We start from the raw sequence: 20007 nt of genomic DNA, 5'->3' as shown, positions 1-20007 counted from the left end.
CTGAGTGCCTTGACTTTCAAACTGCCCCTTTTGGTGTTAGAAACTATCAGTCCACAATCAGCGAGCATGGTGTTAATTTATTTATATCTGTGACTCATTGGTGGGGAAAGTAAAGTCATCCACATTTTTTTTAACTTTATCCAACACTCAAGCTGTGCTGCAACAGTTTGCAAGGGTGTCCCACTGGTTCAAATGACTTCAGCCCATCACCAATAGCTAAACTTTACGAGCATTGAGGACAACGATGAACTTTGGCTGTGACCTGGATCCACAAGACTTTCTTTTCATACAGCTGCAATAATATTCCAAAAACCATAACCAACCATTTACTTTGTTCACTTTTGCAAATGAAAATAAAGCTACTGTTGTGAGAGCTGTCTCTTCACTAAGGTAACACTTTTTAATTTTTTTGTTAAATTTTTTAATTTTAATTTTTTTTAAATTTTTCTATCAACAAAGAACTTGCGCAGACTGAAATGTCTTTCTCTACACTTTTTTAATGGAAAACATCATAGAAAATATTTCATATCCTTTTACTTTTTAATAACATACCTATATACATGATAAACTGTAACAAAGATCTGCAGGGATTGGGAGGGAAAAAGAAGTTTTGTTGGCTACATGCAGCTGGAACATTGTTCAAAACAAGATTTTCACAAATTCATGTACATCAAATGTAGCAACTGTGACAAAGCTGAGGAAAAATGGCAGATGTATATTATTTACCTGAATTTAATTGGAATAACACACAGACGTACAGAACACACATATAATACAGAAGAATACATAATATAAATGCTTATTGCTAGCAAAGAATGTTTCTTTTTCTTTTTTGTTTTTAAGTAAATAGGAAAGAAATAAAATTCCTTTTTTCACATTTTATATTGCAGTTAAAAAGATAACTAATTTGTTATTTGCTGTATGTTTACTTTGCTCTGGCATATGCTACAGTAGGAGTACATGACAGTCACATGTAACAACTCAGGAATACTTGGTCTCAGTGCTGTGGTTGGGGTATACTGTCATTTGTGAATAACAGCATGTTACATAGTACTTAAAACACCACCCCCTCTCCTAAGACATGGCATAAAAGTTGTAAATACAAAACACTTTTGGGGCTCAGCGCTGGAAGGGGATGGGCACTTGGTTCCTGATGCAGCAAAGCTCCTGGGGCAGGCTTACGTCACATACAGATGTAATCCCTCTGAAGCAGCAGGGCCGACAACTTCTCCAGGCGCACGCACAAGGTGGAGGGGCAAGGGCTACTCTGTGTCCACTGAAGAGGCCGGGCCTCTGGCAGAAGGGCGGGCTAGTGTCAGGCAGTCCTCAGCCTCCCCCTCCTCCCTCCCAGGCCCTTAGTGTTGCCTTTAGTGCAGTGCACACCACTCTGGCAATGATTTAAAGGGCCCATGGCATTGGACACCATTGCTACTGTAGGAGCAGTGGCAGCAGCTGGGAGCTCTGAGACCTTCTGTATCACTGGACTCTGAGGAAGTTGTCCCCTCCCACCACTGGCTGGTGAGCCTGTTCTGAAGTAAAAGCTAAGCAAGTGCCTAAATGATTTGCTGGACTGGACTCAGAATGCTCAGTGCCAGTGTTCTCTCTAATTTTTCCACCCATGTGTGGAATAAATTTTACTATGTGCACCAAGACACGTGTGGATGTGTACCACCAATAGACACACAAGCTGCCCACTGTGGTGGTGCTGCGAATCAGCTGAGTGGCACCTGAATCTCTCCTGGGCAGTCATCCATGAGCTCAGCTTACAGGGAACACTGCTCAGCACCGGGACCCATGGATACTATCGCTGGGAAACAAACAGTTAAATGAGAGACTAGAATTCTGACCTTAAACACCACATCATGTAGCTACAGTAGGATATTTACTGTACTTTTCAATAAATGTTGTTAAAATACACAACCCCCAGCCCAGCTGGCACTTGAGTATTATTCTGCAGCTGGAAAGTAAAACAAGACAAAGACTGCTGGGTTTATGTTCACTTTGTTACTTGGGAATCAGGCGGGATTCTGGAGCTATCAGGAAGGGGTTAGCAGCGTACTGTCAATGTCTCACTTTTAAACTGGCCTGCTCTTACTCTAGTGCTGTGTCAAAACAAGAATGGACATCAACGAAAAGTCCAAGAGCAGCGATTCAGCTCTTCTGGGGCTCACCAGCACCATGAGGACGGCAAGCCATCTTTTTTTTAAAATCAAGCTTGTCGGGCATGGTTTCCAGCACTAATGAACACATCACAATTTCCCAGGTGGCCAAAGTAGAAACATCTGCTGTAATGTATTTTGCTGGCTGAGAAGCCTGCGGAGTCTGTGTAAGGATATGCAGATATTTCATGCGGGGGAGGGGAGATGCTCTGCAAAATACAAAACACTGAAATAGTTCTGTAAAGCCTTTGGGATCTCCTTCCTCACCGGCCATGTGCTTGTGAGAGGATGGGAAAACATTTGAAAAACCCTCACAAATGAGATGGTACATACAATAACATGTCAAATAGGTGTTCAGAGGCACTGTGGATATCAGATGGTCTCTGACCACGAACAAAACTCAGTGCTCATTAAAATCCTTCCAGATTGAATAACCCACAAAATAATTTTGTCCCTCCCTCCTCCTCCTCCTCCCTGCCTAACTAACCACTCTGAAATAGCATGCTGATTGCACAGTGGCCAACATACCATACTGGCTGGCTCCAATTCAAAACAGTTCACTTTTGGTTATTGAAAGACCACCGGTGATACCTAGTCAATTGTGCATGGCTAAAATGGCAGCTCTTCAAAGTTGTAAAGCAATGTAGAAAAATACCAGCCTGAAGCAGCCTGGTTTGAGAAGGTGATTTTAAAACAACCTGCCTTTTTGTACATGTAGACAAAGGATTGCTGTGTGTACCTAGTAGTGGCACCCTTATTAAATTGTATCCAATTGCAACTTAGGGGAAGGGGAATGGTGGCCAGCATAGGGCTATGAAACAATGCAGAGTTGGTTTGCATTATGTATGCAATTATGTGCCTGATTTATATGTTGTAACTTAATATCTTAAATATATACTGTGTAACAACACTTTTTATTCCTGAGCGCTGGTCCCATAAGGTATAGCGAGGATGGGGGTCACACGCTGCTCTGCACAACGTGCTCCATCGTCTTAGGAATTCTTCTGAGGAATCTTTATTGTCACAGTTTTAACTTCGGAATATTCTCTCAGTCCACATTCGCCCCTAGAAAACAAATTGCAGCCTGTCAACGTGTGTCCATGTGTTAGCTCCTTATCCAGCCATAATACATAGCAAAAGGTTACTTGGTCAAGTCCATATATAGCCTGAACCCTGCAGCACAGCTACAGCATTATACTGTAGATTTAACACTTGATCAAGGTTCATTTATCTTCTTAACCACTGACTGTCACATCCCAATTTGGGACAGGAGGAATATGGATGGCTCCAATATTTGCTAAGGAGGTGTGGAGCCACTGTGAATCCTAGCCTACAGGCACACTACTACAGAAAGCTGAGCTAAGGTAAGTAACTTCAGCTACATGAGTAACTTCCCTTACTCTTCTTGTCTGGGGTAGAGTAACAGGGTTGCCCGGAGAACTAGAAGACTAGAAGCCCTCACTGCCTATTGATGAAGCCATGCAAAATGAATCCAGGGTCTCCATTCCTTACAGGTCCTGTAGGAAAAATGGCCACATGCCAAGAATGACCGTCACAACTGTGATCACTCTGTAAAAAGAAGCTGAGGACTGATTTGTGGGAAACTGGAACTACCCTAACACGGAGCTGTGCTTGGCCCTGACCTGCCTGGCTTCTGTTCCTTCTGATTCCTTCCCAGTGAGTGGGGAAAGTGGGCAGCGGTATTTACAGCGGCTGAGGCCAGGTCTACACTAGACAAAGTCGATCAGAGATACGCAATTCCAGCTACGGCAATTGCGTACTGGAATTGATGTAGCTACTATCAACTTATCTGCACTTCCTCACTGAGGTAGGTCGATGGAAGAAACTCTCCCTTCAAGCTCCCTTACACCTCTCAAGAGGGACTGCTGTCAATCCCTCATAGTTCAATTTTATGTCTCCCTAATAAGTGTATGAAACAGAACCCAAGAAGATTGACCCTCACAGGGTCAATCTCGCAGGAAGTGTAGATGTACCCTAAGACTGAGGAAAAAGCTAGCAGCAGGGATTTGGGGCATTAGTACATATCCTACTGCAGAGATCTACCTAATCAGACTACCATAGCCAGAAACCCTCTTGTAGCCCTGGGATTGGATACTCCTGCTGTTGTGGGAAATATGGAGAGTAAACTGTTGGGCTACGTCTACACTACAGCACTCTGTCAACAGTAACACCTGTTGGCATCTATACACAAAAGCAGATCGAATGAGCAATTCACTCTGTCGACAGAGAGCGGCCAGACTGCCCTGCCCTCTGCGACAGAACAGCTGACTTGAAGCTCTGAAAACAGTGCTGCCCAGGGAACTGGAAGCCCCCTCTGTTGACAGAGTGTTATGCCTGAATTTTTGAGGGATAACTCTGTCGAGTCAAAAGTGGAGTTCTCTCGAGACTTTGTTGACAAAAGGCTTTATGAGTGTAGATGCTCCTGAGTTTTGTCAACAGAGGCCCCCTTCTCTTGACAGAACTCTTCAGTGTAGGCACAGGCTTGGTGTTGTCTGGGTATCTGAATAGCTTTTTCTGTAATGGGCTGTACTGCAGCTCCTCTTGGGCAAATCGGCTAAGTGCCTGGAGAGGACACTGTCTGACCCTATTCCTTTTCTCCCTGAGGCGCAGCTGCTTTTCCTTCCTCTTTGTACATTTGGGCTGACTAACAAGTCATTCTTTGCTTTGATGTTGCAGTCTTGCCTACAGGCTGGATTCTGAGACCGGGGCCCTCTTGCATTGAGCACTGACTGCATAGACACAAACACAGGCTCTGCCCCTAAGAGCTTACAATCTAAGTATATGAGTTGACCATCTTTTCTGCCTGGCTTGGGACTAGACATCTCACGTACAGAATCCTCAGGCAAAGGGGCCTTTGCTCCTTATTTAGACTCCTTGTCTCCCTATAGTGAGTCTAATTTCCCCATTTGTAGGAATAAAACCTAGAGAGTTCCTGCAACTGTTGTTCATCTGAGTTTGTTTGGCGTTTGGTTCTGCTCTTCCTCCTTACACAACAGTGCAGGAAGTAACCTTAAACTGCAACATCAAGAAAATTCCAGGGGGACTTTCCTGAACCCCCTTTTAATAAACTTGGCTTTGAAAACGGGGAGGTAATTATTATCCAGAAGCTGTCCACTATAAAACCTCTGGGCATACACTTGATGTTGCATAGCCTGTTCTGAATTTACTTCCAAAGCGTACATTTTTACACACAAATGTTTCCCTGGGGGGGAGACCCTTCTGACCTCAGTTTGGAGTGTTAATTCATTAGTGCAGAAAGGTTGATATTTATCAGGTCATTTCACCCCATCTGCAGTTTTGAATCCCTTCCAACTTGCCTGTTGGCATAGTACAGCTTATACCTGACTTAGGCAGTTGATATTTAACTTGGTCCGACTAATGTTTCAGTCAGTATTGTATGAATTAGTAGAAACTAAGTACAGGAGGGAAATGAACTAACAAGGATTTTTCACAGTTTAGGTTCACAACTGGACAAACCCCCACCACATTTAACAGTAAGTTCTCAAATTTGTCTTCCACACAAAGACCAAAGCATTTATCAAACTTAGCTGAGCCTCAGAGCCATCCCCTAACGGCTCAGTAGGGCCTGTCACAGAGAACTCCATGGAGCTGTAGAACCAATGCTAATAAGTCACTCTGTGTGAAAGTTTCTACTAGCTTCAGAAGGGCTGAAACTTGGCTCCAAACACTCCTTGAACACATTTTTGAGTCAATAATTAACCCAGCCAATGTAGAATGCAGTGCCTTTATAGACCACCAGTTGCCAGCTGCTGTCTTGTTCTGGTCTACCCAACAAAATTGTGTGTGTTTGTGCTTGTGTCAAACTCAAGGTACTTCACAACCTTTTTTTTTTGTTTTGAATTTGAGAAGGTAAACAAATGTGACGTGTCCTAGAGCTACTGGATAGTTGATAACAACAAGAAGTCCTGTGGCACCATATAGACTAACAGATATTTTGGAGCATAAGCTTTCGTGGGCAAAGACCCGCTTCATCTGATGCATGAGTGAGCGGGGGAGTGGTCAGAAGAGGGTTTAAAGAGGGAGACTCAGTCAAGGGGAGGGCCAGAGTTGACAAGGTGTGTTCAGTCACAAAAGATGTGGCTCATTATCAGTAGTTAATGTGGAGTTGTGAACATCAAGAGCGGAGAAACTGCTTTCGTAATTGGCCAACCACTCCCAGTCTGTTGATAGTTGATTCCCCTTTAAAAGCCTATCTGGTTTGTCCCTACCTCTAATACGTACAGCAGAGTAGGGGGCAGAAAGGAGGCCTCAGTGCATGGCCATGTTAGGCCTAACCAGATCATACCTCTAGGAGCAGGGAGAGTGCTGATGTAGTATGCTCCCCTGACCTACAGATGCCTGGAGAAGGAGGAATCAGGGAGTTGCCAGAGCCACCAAGCCACTTCTTCCATGGGCTGGCTAGTTGGGGCAGGGGAGAGCAAGTTGCACTTTGAAAATGGGCAAGGATCTACTTCAGCATATTTACAGTTGGAAAGAGTTTGACCTTATTTTGATCTTACTTCTGAGTGTGTAGTCAGTCACAAGCTATTTTCAGGGTTTAAGTGGTCCCTGTGCACTCTGCCCAGGAATTAGTCTGTTGCCAACCATAATCAAATGTGCTGCATACATGATTGGTAAAACATCTTGATATTTCCACAAGGATATACTATTGGTAGGACCTTAACTAGGTATGGTAGGAAGAGGATTAAGGATGGATTCCATTCCAAGAGATCTGCCATTTACTTCCACATGGAATAGGAAAGGAGATAGATATTCCATAACAAAAGGACAATATTTTTAGCAAGTGTTAATAGAGTCATCTTAGTTTAAGTCTTATTTTATCTAATATTGTTCAACCTAGAAGAGACGAATAGAAGTTTAATTACATGCAGGTGGTCCAGTGTTAGTAACTGTGGGAAACAGCAGTGAAGACTGAAAAAAAAGAATACAAAGAGAACAAGAAGTCCTGTGGCAACCTATAGACTAATAGATATTTGGGGCATAAACTTTTGCAGGCAAAGACCCTGAGATGCATCTGATGAAGCGGGTCTTTGCCCATGAAAGCTTATGCTCCAAAATATCTGTTAGCCTATAAGGTGCCACAGGACTTGTTGTTTTTGAAGATACAGATTAACTCAGCGACCTCTCTAATACAAAAAGAGTTACTGCTAGCAAGTGATACAGTAGAAGAACAGCAGCATGTAAATCTTCCCAGAAAATTGCCAATCAAATGTGTCTGAGGAAAAATCTCCTGGATTGGGCAGATTTGTGTAAACTTCTCTTCTCATTAGGAATGAGAAAACAGTCCCACTAACTCACCTTTCTGTTCCAGAAAGGGAAAAGTAATAATGCCATAGGCGCCAAATATGTATACAATTAAAACATCAGTGTCTCTGTCATCTCAATCTATGACTATCAGTGTGATACATGAGTATCTCTGTTGTTTTCATTCTAAAACTTCACTAATGCTTCCTGACGTACAGATCTGAGGAAAGTTAGAAGGCAATAATACGTACATTTCTCTCCCATTGCCAGACATTTTGAACCCTCCAAACGGACTCTGGGCATTTAAGGCATTGTAACAATTTATCCTGTTAAAAGAAAATATAGCACAGTCAGTCATATATTTGGGAAATCCAGTTGGGAGGACTGAACTCAGGGGCGCTAGCTAACTATTTGCAGTAACAAATAGTTACGAATTGTAATTTCAAACATGTAAAAATAAACACAAGAAGTTTATCTTTTAAGAGTGTAATCCTTGTGCCAAGCAGCAACATAATTCTCAGGGCAGGTCTACACTAGAGTGGAAGTTTGAATTGAGGTATGCAATTCCAGCTACAGTCATCCCTTGATTTACGCGGAGGTTGTGTCCTGGGCAACCTCTGTGTAAATTAAATTTTGTGTAAATTGGGAGGGTTAGGGGAGTGAGCAGCTGGGGGAAATGGGGAGGGGGCAGCCACATGGCCCCGATTCTCACAGCTGGAGGAACCAGGGGCTGGGGTGGGGGAGCGGTTTCGATTTGCACTTAACTTGCATTAATGAAAGTTAAGCGCAAATCAAAACTGCATTTCTTGAGGGTTACTGTATGTTAATTTACATAGCTAGAGTCGACATACCTGAATTCCGACTTGCATGACATTTCCACTAAGAGAGGTCAACAGGAGCATGTGCTCTTGTAGATTTCCTTTCTCCTAATGAATGGCAGGAGTATCAGAGCCCACACAAACATCCTGTAAGTTATATTTAGCGGGTCCCTGTTAGGTGTGCAAAATTGAACTCTGGAAGATTGACCACAGAGTGTCAATCTTCCCTGTAGTGAAGCCTTACCCTTGCTGTTTTCAAAGGGGAGCAGGCTCAAACCCTTAGATGATGAGGGAAAAAACGTAAATAGCTTGGATTCTGCTTCAGTAACAACTGTTAATTTGTTAACACACCTCAGTGCCAGTTTGGAACACTTTGCTATTAGATTTGAAATGGTCTTTTCCCATCTGATTTCCTTTGGGCACTTTAGTTTATCCAGTCCTGACATATCAAATTACCTGCTGTTAACTCGCTTATCAGTCACTAAGGATCAGAGACAGTGGGTTCCTATTTTCTTTGATGTACATACTTAAACATCAGCAACTGCATTACTGTAGGTGTATTCTTCAGAAAAATCTAACAGGGATCCCCCATTCTGAAAACAATCCAGGATATTATGACTATTGTTTGGTTGGGAAGAGGATGACTATTATTTTTTCATATTATTTGCTTTTGGCAGTGCCTATCGGCATGCTAGTGGCTGAGTTTACAAGCTAAAGCCCATAGAGTAGGAGCACAATACACAAGTAAAGTGGTTGGGTGGAGGATGACAAAACACTTTTACCTCTACAGTTAGTAGAGATCTAGATTAGGCTTGAGAAAGGGTGAGAAAATAGAGTGGCACAATGGTGAGTCAACCCCCTTATCTCTCTAACAGCAGGAATGCCTGGTGTCTGCTGCCTTACCAGACTGTCCCAGCTTGCATTGCAGAGGAAACTGTCAGGGCCTTGTTTATGTCATTTGTAAAGACAGCAGCGACCAGGCCAAAATCTGAATTGTTGGCTCTCTCTATAACTTCATCCATGGTTTTAAATCTCAGTATTTCTTGAACAGGCCCAAAGATCTGCAACAGAGATTAATGGTAAATGTGTAAAACAGGCTTGGGATTAAAATACCCTTTCTTCAGCAGTCTCCCTTTTCCAGTTTTACTCCAATGTGAAAAGAAAAATTTACTGGTGGCACCAGCTCCCTGAAAACCCAAGATTTTCCAAAGCAGTGCCCTAGAAAGAAGAGCCATTCAATGGATCCCATCCACTGCCTTTGCTCTTTTCTCAGCTCTAGAAGTTGGCTAACTGGGGCAGATTCTTCACCCAAACTCAGAGGCTATCAGGACTCTCGCCATTACCCAGCAAGACCCACAGTTCATTTACAGCCCTAAATTCCAGCTCTAAAAAGTTTAAAAATAAATCAAAGAAACCGAATCTTGTTTAGACACCACCATATGAGAATTATTTCCCAGAAAGGAATTTGTGGCTACCTCTTCCTTAGCAATCCGCATGTCATCGGTCACATTGGAAAACACCGTCGGTTCAATGAAGAAACCCTTTCTGCCTAGTCCTTTTCCTCCACATTCCAGTTTTGCGCCTTCGGTAATGCCGCTTTGGATAAGTTCCAGGATCTTGTTGTACTGTTTCTTATCGATCTAAAAAGGTTGAAGAAGCTGCGTCAATGCTGCTGCTGGAACAGCACTCTTGGCTACAAAACCAGACTCAGTCTGAGAGCAGGTACCTGAGTCATCCCACATGCAGTTCACTCGAGCCTCTGCTCACCAGGGCTCAAACTTGAGAGGTACTAAATACTTGCACCTTCTGTTGACCTCCCCATCTCAAAGGACCCACACTAACCCTTTGTGCTCTTTGTCCTGCACAGCAGCCCTGAAAGCTACCGTGGGCCTGGGCAGAAGGAGGACCTGGCTTCTGGCAGAAGGGGTGGGGCTTGGGGCAGTCAGCTCTGGGCCCCCTGCCCCATGTTCCCTTAGAGCCATGTGTGCAGCGGCAGCATGGCGCTGCCACAGCCTTTCAAAGGGCTCTGGCCACCGCCACTGCTGCTTCACCCGTGTGAAAGGCTGGGCTCTGGGGCAACTGCCTCCCCTCTGCCCCATCAGTCGGCCTGGCCCTGGTATAGTGGCTGACCTACAAATCAAGGTTATTGCTGTCTCAGGCTCAGTCCCAGCAAATGTCTCAGCAAATGATCCAATCACTGGGGATAGTGGCTGTAGCAGTGAAATGTAGCTACTTTTCCAAATCTGCCTAATTTATGTTCAAAATTCCTTCCTTCCAAGAGATCGACAGTCACAACTATGGCACTATGAACCCCCTGAAGGATGACTGCCTGGACCAGAGGCTGTTGGGCGTCTGCCGCTCCATCGCACGTGATCACTGCACAGCTTGGAGGTGCCCAATGTGGACTTAAGGACAGAATCGCATCTTTAATTCTAGCCCACCCCTCACTTACGGACTGCAGACAAGGACGTGCTAGTGGCTTCAGGGAGTGGCATGGTGCCGCGGCAAGCAGGGAGCCGGCCTTAGCCCTGCTGCACCGCTGGACTTTTTGTGGCCAATCTCCCAGTTTGGCTTCAGAAGCCTGTGGGAGATCAAGCCCCGTTCTGGGAGACTCCTGACAAAACTGAAAGGTTTGTGACCCTAATGCTCACATAAACATGAGGCAGGCGTGACTTTTCGTGATGGGAGAGACACCCACTTCTGCATTGCAACTGATAAGGTTGGCCCCTTTGGAGCTATCATTGCAACCCCTGTGCATCCCAGAAAGGTATGCATTCCTTGTCCACAGGGAAGCACGGAGCTAAACAGGCACTACCACACTCTCTAAACAGCCTGCTTGTGGGTCTCGAAGAGCTGATGCTTCATTCTTTACCTGGGGTCCTTGTTCCGTAGTTGGGTCAAAAGGACTCCCTACCACTCTCCTCTTGGCACGTTCGACGCTCCTTCTCACAAACTCTTCATAGATGGACTCTTCCACGTAAATCCGCGAGCCTGCAGTGCAGCATTGGCCTTGATTGAAGAAGACCCCCTGGTGAGCTTGCTCCACAGCATAGTCCACTACAAAACCAAGACAACCACAGCCACTGTGAGTAGTAATTCACACTCTGCTATTGTGCCAACATCACACATATTGATTACGGATAACAGGCAGTTGTGTACCAGCTAAGGAAGTGGGTCTTATCCATGAAAGCTCATGACCTAATAAATTTGCTAGTTTCTAAGGTGCTACAGGACTGCTTGTATTTGTGAAGCTACAGACGGGGACCAGGACCAACTTATTTACTGACATGTTTGCGTAACTTCAGAGAAGAATTAAGTTTCGTTAGTTAAAAAAAAATGAATTACAGATATGTTACAGTGGTACAGTCCTATACATGAGGGCTCTTTTTATTTTACGTAACAATCCTTGTGGAAACATGATGCACAAGGTGTGGTTTATGTTTAAGAGAGCCGATGCTGTGTGGCCACTTAAGACCTGATTTTTCTCTCATTTACATATAGCTTAACATTGAAATGCTTGTGACATCACTGGAGTTACTTCTCACACCAGGGGGAGGAAAATCAGGTACGTACGGACAAAAGTTCTTCCTCGGGTTATTTATGTGCTACAGGTGCCTAGAATTTGACCCTTGTGGTATTGCCTTTATAAAGACTAAAATTATCACCTTATTTAGCAGGAATGTCCAGCAGTGTGGCTGTAAACCTACTCTCAGTTGCAGCATTTTGGTGTTTTGGTGTAGAACATGATTAATTTGTGGGGTTTTGTTGTTTTTCAGCAATGCTTCATTTTCAGAATATCCTAGAAAACCTTGTCTGAGAAACAATGTCAACTTGTTTTTTTCACCATCTTCTTGAAAAAGTAATTCAGACTGTTTCCTGAAACTCATTCAAAATCTCCCAAGAATCCACCAAGACTGAGAACAATAGTGTTTAGAACTAGTTAACTGATTTCCTTTTTCTTTTCTTAACATAGTTTTGCACTCCGAAGGGCTGTAACCACCCTCTTGTGGCTTTTCAAAGCACAATATAGTTTCTATGGCTTTGCAACACCATCAGCAAACTTTCGCACATGGTCTGTAAACAGATTAAACAGTTTCTTTGTAACAGCCAGCAAGTTCTCTTCAATTTTTAACTAATGGTTTACAATCTCAGGTTGAGTGTGGGTAATGCTTTTTACAGGGAAGCCACAACCTGCTCTGAGCCTCTGTTTTTTGTATGGTACACTGTGAACATAACGAACAATTTATTAGGTAATGAGCTTTCAAGCTGTAATGATCATGGTTATGCCTCTGAGACTGTGAACATAACTGTACTTCAAAAGTAAGTATCTCTGTAGGAGAACACCACAGGTTGGGTAAAGAAGCTCTTGAAACTTTTATGGGATTCGTAATAAGTACTTGGAGGGAGAGCATGGTGTCACCTGCCATACAATTCTCTATCATAATCATAGCTTTGGGCAAGAGCTGGACAACAGTTGTAGGAAGTGAAGTGTAGAGATGGATTCATTCATCGCTGCTGGTTTCAGGTTACCTAGAATTACTGAAGCTGTAGGCAGAACAATTTGCCCCAGTCCAGGAGAACTCTGCCCAGGTTTGTTTATAGGCTGAGTGGCACCTGCTTCAGTTTGAGATGTGATTTCAGCCATTTTACTGAAAATGGGTGTAAAAAGCATGTGGGCAATTTCAGTTTGAATAAGTAATTTTAATGTAGCTTAAATTAACTAGGAAGAGCTTTAACCTAACACAAGATAGACCTCTCAAACTGGAACAACAGGGTCTGGAAATGGCGTTGAAATGGGGTTGCTAACGTTCTGCTTGCACAGAACTGAACATCCCAACCCAGCATCCCTGCCCCCCTCTACTAGCTGCATCACCCCTCCCTCTAATCCTCCTCTCCCCTGCTCTCACTCACTTCCAGCCGGGGCAGGAGATTAGGGTGTGGAAGAGGTGTGAAGGCTCTGGCTGGGAGTGCAAGCTCTGGGGTGTGGCTGGGGATCAGGAGTTTGGGGTGCAGGAGGGGGATCCATACTGGGGAAGAAGATTGGGGGGTGGGGTGGGGAGGCGAGGACTCCAACTGAGGCTGTGAGTTCCAAGAAGAGCCAGAATGGAGGCATTCATGGTGTGAGGGAGGGCTCTGGGCTGGAGGAGAAGGGAGTTGGAGTATAAGGCGGGGCGGAGGGCTCAGGTGGGACTGGGGAAGAGGGGTTTGAGGAGGCTCAGGGCTGGGGTTTGGGATAGCAGGTATGAGGTGTGTACTCTATGAGAGCATTCGGGTGCAGGAGGGGACTTCCATCTGGAGGAGGGAGGTAGGGGTCCCAGCAGTGCTTACTGCCACACCCGGGAAGCAGCTACCAGGTCCCTGTGATGACTCTGTGCAAGGAGGCTCCATGTGCTCTGAGGACACCCTGGCAGCTTCCATTGGTTGCTGTTCCTGGCCAATAAGTGGGCTGGAGCCAGCATCTGGGACCTGGACAGCACATGGAGCACCCGTCCACCTAGCGGCTGCAGGAACTTGTCAGACACTTCTGGGAGCCAGGCAAAGCCAGGCAAGTAGAGAGCCTGCCTTAGCTCCAACCGGACTTTGAATGGCGTGGCAGGCCTGGCAGGCAGTGCCAACTGGAGCAGTCAGGGTCTCTTTTCCACCAGGTGTTTCAGATGAAAACAGCATAGCTGGCAATGGCAACCCTAGTTTGCACTGGTTGAGTTAGATCAGTGTAACTCTGCATGTAGACAAGATTTATTTTTGTGTATGAATTAAAGCAGAGTTATAGTTATATGGTTAACCCTTGATATGGCTGGCTTTATGCCACTGCAATGTATGTCCTGTGGGAAGCTGTTTATCCCGATATAAGATGCTCTGCTTCTTGGATAAGTGGGTCCCAGCAGGATTCCTACCAGGATACCTATAGTTGCGTAACTATATTGTCCCCATGCCATCCGCCCATCCATCCATCTGGCCTTGAAAGTTCTTCAGACTTTATCCAAATCTTACAGAGCTTGACAGCTTTGAAAGTGAATATATGGTCATATCTTTTGGCTTATCTGCATGTGGGTTGTTCTCTTTTGCTTAGGAAAAAAAAAAAATCCTCTATAAATTTCTAGCCCCTCCAGTGGCAAAGGAAGCTTTTCAAAAGTGTAAGGAGTGCAGTGTGCCTGAAAAGGGCCTGAAACAATAGCTCAAAGCAAGGTGTGAACTGCCCCATTCATCGTAATGGAGTGTTAACGTCAAAACCTCCTGCTGACAATTTAAATGTCAACACTTAACTATTTAATTGCTGATCATTTTAGCAGAAGCTCCCAGCTAATGTGCTAAACCCATAATCCTAAAATGTTGCCCTCACCTTCGTAGGCGCTAAAACACCCATTACCCTCAGAGGCTCTGACAAGGGCAATTATGCTTTGTCAACACACAATTCTGCAGCACGTTGTAAATTAATCAAAGCAAGCAGTCCTGTAGCATCTTAAAGATTAACAATTTTGTTTATTAGATAATGAGTTTTCACGGTCCTGCTTTCATTGGTTTGCGAAGCTACAGACTAACACGGCTACCCTGCTGAGATTAATATATTTAGGAACAGTTTAAAATGCACAAACTGCCTACCAAAAGGCATACTGCATGGTTTGGGTTACCTAGCCCTTGACAGATTTAATAACCTCTCCCACATCTTAATCTGAATCTGCTAGAGATCTTCTAGGCATTGCGTGCCTTATGGCAGCATGTAGGTGAAATGGCATGCATGGGCAGTGAAGATGGGTCAGGGTTGGCTATGATCATTGCATCATTTTACTCTTCCCCATGAAACACCAGGTTCAAAGGAGGTATTTTAAAATAGCATACCAATGGGTTGTTACTGTAATATTGGAAAGTTTGCTTTAGCTACACAGTGTCTGTTTTGGTGGGTTCACATTCAGTGGAAACAGACTACTGAAAAAACAGAAGTGGTGGTAAGGAGAATGCCTAATGGAGAATCAGTAAGGAGAACATATAAGTGCTGACTTACAATCAGCATCTGCAAAAATGATGTTGGGGCTCTTCCCTCCCAGCTCCAGCGTTACTCTCTTCAAATTACTCCTTCCAGCTGCTTCTTGGATCAGCTTCCCAACCTGGAAGGAAATGGATGGACCTTTTACATACAGTGCAGTCATACAGTGAGCTCTGGTTATCAGTGTGGCAAGGCTATTAAATAACCCAGCAGCTTCTTCAAATCCAGAGTCATGTATGCAAGAGACAACTTCCCAGGCCTGCCTTGTCACAGGGGAAAGACTAATCCCTGGGGAAAGACTAAGGGTATGTCTATACTTACCATCGACCAGGTCAGGGTTGATCTTCTGGAGTTCAATTTTGCGCATCTGGTCGAGATGCATGAAATCAATCTGTCTGGGGTCAGCAATCGACCACTGAATTCCTCGCTATTGCAAGGAGTAAGGGAGGTTGACGGGAGAAAGTCTCCCGTTCACCTCCCTCAGTGAGGACAGACCTTAAAGTAAACTCCAGATACATTAATTCTCTCTATGCAACTGCCATAGTTGGAAGGATGTCTCTGCAGTCAACTTTAAGGTCTAGTGTAGACCAAGCTAAGCCTGGACCAGAACAGATTAGCCCATTCCAGCCAAAGAGGGCCAGGCTCCAAACAGGCCCACTAAGGACTGCTACTGACAGTTTGGGGGCAGCAGTGATGGGCAAGGGCAAGGAAGTTATCTGGTGTGGAGCTAAGTTCCTAGAGCAAGGCACCAGGTGTCTTGGGATTATAGCTCCAAGAAGGGAGCAGAACTGACTGAAATGGGAAGCTGTGGACCAGCGACCACGGGGGGCCCTGAAGCCTAAGGCTCCGGAGTGTTAAAAGATTGTTTTTCTATTTGTCTGCTGGCTTCCCTTAAGAAAATAAACTTTCTTGCAAGAGACTGGGCATGGCAGTGTACATTTGGGAGCTGGCTCAGTGATCCTGTTCTTCTAGTCACTTTATTTCCAAGATCAGTGGGAGAATGAAGCTGACATCTGTATAACTGGAATGACTTCTTACACCAGCCCATTGTTTTAATTAGCTATGGAGTAAGTGCAAAGGGTTTTCCATGCTATTAACATGAGGTTTAGGCTAACCATTTTCTACTGATACTGAAAATATCGTCACTTCTACCAGCACAGAATGCATGAAGTTGTGCTCTAGTAATAAGCACCACTCTCATGTGTCTTTTATCTGGTACAGCAGTTAGTAATACGATCACTTTAATTGCAATTTATTGCAATCCACTCCAACCACTGACATTTTCCAGATTGTTAGCTGAATCAGTTCTGAGGAGTATGTGTGCATGCGTGCGTGCACGCATGCGAGTGGGTGGGTGGGCAGTTACACCCTTCAAAACTTTCCAATTTTAGTCCCCAAAGAATTCAACTAATTTGAAGAGTGAAATCATCAGCCAGTAAATACACACCTCCTCACACAATTAGCAGCATTATATATATAATATATATAGGATTAACAGCATATAGTAATTATGGAAGGACGACACAAGGAAAACACAACACACACGTACCAGGCCAGATACTAAGCCACACTGCAGCTACAAAAAGTAGTAAGGGTGGGAGTCAAAGAAGGTTTTGAGATCCTTTTGCTCTTTCTCAATCCTAGGGGCTGCTCAAAGCAAATTCAGTCCCTGATGTACTTTGGAACAGCCTGGAGAGAGGACTTTGCTGGTGAATGCAACACCAGTCACTCACACCTATGACATGCCTCCTGTGCCAGCGTAAGAAGAAGTGCATAGCATCAAGCTGGTAACATTGGCTCTATATTCCCTGGAGAGTCTCCTGTGCTAGGGAAATCCCCAATAAACTAGTTTAACCACCTTTCTGCTCATTTTCGTTTGTTCAAGATGAGCTGTATTTTTATGCCCATTTTTTTGGGTTGGGAAACCATCACAGTGATATTAAGGCCCTGATAAAGTAAAATGTAAATACAGAGTTCAGTGCTGTTTTGAACAGGGATGGACTTAAGCATGTTTTTAAGTGCTTTGCTGAATCAGGGCCTACAGCTCAAATCCTCAAAGTTAATTAGGCAGCTCAGTTAGATGCTTAAAAGCTGACGAGAATCTGGTTCTAAATAACGTGCCCAAGGTCACACAGCAAGTCAGCAGGTGGCTGACACACATGCATACCATGTGTGTTTTGACTCCCAGGGCAGGTCTACACTACAGAAGAAGACCAAATTAAAGGTTGCAATTCTAGCCATGTTAACTGTATAGCTGGAGCCAAGGTTCCCTGCCATTTCTGCAAAGGGAAGTGGATGGGGCTGTTCGCTCCCATTGACTTCCCTTACTCCTAATGAGGAGCAGGAATAGCAACGCTGATGCAGGCGTTCTGTAAGTTCAATTTAGTGCGTCCCTACCAGGTATGTCGAATCAAACTCCAGAAGGTCACTTGTGGCAGGTAGGCAGGCAGGTGGACTCCCAGTCCCTCTCTCTAACCATCAGGAATCAGTCTTTCCCTGTGTAAAAATCCTGTCAGCAGCTGAACTTTCATCTACACTGTGCTGCATGGACTAGTTCTTGAGCTTTCTTAATGTAAAATTCTAAGCATAGGGCCAGGTGACTGTGGCTGACAGCATTAATGGGTTAATGGGAGAGATGCCGACCTACAGAATTAAAGTCAGTCTGTTGGAGAAAGTTAAGTCAGCCCTGGAGTAATCACTGAGCAAAATGAAATAGAATCCCAGGCCCCCACCAGAAAAAACAAAGCAAAAAGCCCACAGGATAATTAGGGCATTGTCAACCATTCCATGTACCTCGATGATTAACTGCATATCTGGTGATAATGCTATCGAGTTTGACTGTGGATTTTTAAAAAATAAATTAACTTCAGCATCTTTTCTTTACCTCTGTACTGATGAAATGGAGTGCTGACATTAGCATGACATTCCTTACATATCCCCTTAATTGGAGCTGATTTTGCCGTGATGTTTGACTGGCAGCCAGGCCATACTACGTATTTTTAGCACGTCACTTAGAAATTCTAACATCTCCCAAAGAGTCTCAGAGAGGTGGCTGTGTTACTCTGTATGTTCGCAAAACAAAGCAGGCAGTCCTGCAGCGCCTTAAAAGCTACAAATTATTTTTTAGGTAATGAGCTTTCGTGGGGAAGATCACTGCTTGGTTTTCCTCTCTGTTTTCCTCTCAGTTCTGCTCCAGAATCTGAAGCAGTGGGTCTCTCTCATGAAAGCTCATTACCTAATAAATAATTTGTCAGTCTTTAAGGTGCTACAGGACTGCCTGCTTTGTTTTATCTCCCAAAGAGTTTGCATTTACATTTGAAAAATCAACGAGAGACATTCTAGTCAGCACCAGCCAATGGCTCTCTGCACCCCACTGGCCTCAGCCTGTCTCTTTGAAAACCAGTGATTAACTACTTCCACCCTCCAAAATGACAATACCTCCAAAAAGCAGAACATATGAAGGAGGGCAACATTTATCTTTCCTGCCATGCCCCTTTCCATCTTAATAGTGTATAGTGAGTGACCAAATTTAAAAAAAAGAGAGAGTAAAATGCCTGGCAAAACAACTGGTTGCCCACAGGGCCAGATTTATACCTCTTCACACCCTGGGCAAAGGATTTTCGGTGCCCTTTTGCCTGCAGTTGACCATCATGTTTTCTGTAAAATATTAAACTTTTAGCCCACTTTTAGGTATCCCCAGAAGAGTGTTTCTCAACCTTTTTCTATAAAGTTGCCCTTTTCAAGAAAAAAAATATACATACACATAAGTACCCCCAGTACCGACAATTTTCAGATGTACTTTTTTTATACCATTGCAACACATTTATCTAAACAACTTAATTGTAACTGGCTAGTTGCAAGAAATTGCCTACAGGCAATAAACTTGCCATTGTGCTTATGATTGTACAAAACAAGGATAAATAAAAACAATACATGAACATAAAATAAGTCGAATTTTTTTATTCATAAAAAGGTTGAGAAACACTGAGTTAATGTACCCTCTAGAAGAGCTCTGGGTACCCCGAGGGGTACACGTATTCCTGGTTGAGAACCATGGGTCTAGAACAGCAGCACCTCTAGACACTTGTCCATTGTGCTTAGTGGGAAATCTGGGCCTGGTTGCCAAATGTTATAGAGCCAAAGGGGCTGGAGACCATGGTCTGAATTTGGAAACGTGTTGTCTTCAATATCCAGAGGGTGTCAACATTCTAAGTATAAACTTAACAGAGAGTCTCATTTCAGCTGCCACGCTGGGAATAAAGCTATGCCTATGGAGGAGTTGTGGGGTAGTGCACAAAGTAGCTTAGTACAGGGCATGGTGCTAGTAAGCACTGGTATTTTGTTCAGCCTGTACCATGTCCTCTGCACTCATGGCATGAGGAGAGCCTTAAGGAGAGCACTGGCGCTGAGATTATTTATTGAGCAAAGAAGCCTTTTTCATTGCTCTCTTCATCCACAGGGAGAGTTACAAAGGGATAAGCGATAGCGTTTCAGTCTGTGTAGTCTTTTAGCTCATGTTCTCTGGGGTGTCTCTGTGAATTTCCAACAGGCGAAGCAGCCTAGCAATGGAACTTTGGAAACAAGACTCCCCCACAGATAATGGAGCTGGGCCGATTAATCAGCAGGAATGTTGGCACAGGAAACCTCGACTCCCTATCCTTGTTTTGAATAGGCTGCAAGATAGATATCAGGAGTATCCCTGGATAGGCTGTGAAGTACCACAAACCTGTAGGCTGCATGGAGGGTACGGGTAGATGTAATT

At 44.1% G+C, this 20007-nt stretch overlaps 1 protein-coding gene across 1 annotated transcript in view; it reads right to left on the bottom strand.

Annotated features, from left to right (window-relative positions):
• Window positions 1-477: 477 nt before the first annotated feature.
• ALDH1A2 (aldehyde dehydrogenase 1 family member A2) overlaps window positions 478-20007 on the bottom strand; it is a 76505-nt gene continuing 56975 nt past the window's right edge. Inside the window, exons 8-13 of the mRNA XM_075007164.1 lie at window positions 15264-15366; window positions 11136-11320; window positions 9739-9903; window positions 9167-9324; window positions 7697-7771; window positions 478-3224 (exon numbers count right to left, since the gene is read on the bottom strand). Of these exons, the coding sequence (XP_074863265.1) occupies window positions 3152-3224; window positions 7697-7771; window positions 9167-9324; window positions 9739-9903; window positions 11136-11320; window positions 15264-15366 (759 nt within the window). The 3' untranslated portion in view covers window positions 478-3151. The remainder of the gene's footprint in view (window positions 3225-7696; window positions 7772-9166; window positions 9325-9738; window positions 9904-11135; window positions 11321-15263; window positions 15367-20007) is intronic.

Source organism: Carettochelys insculpta, chromosome 12, assembly GCF_033958435.1.
Source record: "Carettochelys insculpta isolate YL-2023 chromosome 12, ASM3395843v1, whole genome shotgun sequence".
Taxonomy (NCBI): domain Eukaryota; kingdom Metazoa; phylum Chordata; order Testudines; family Carettochelyidae; genus Carettochelys; species Carettochelys insculpta.
This window is presented reverse-complemented; position numbering and strand designations above follow the sequence as displayed.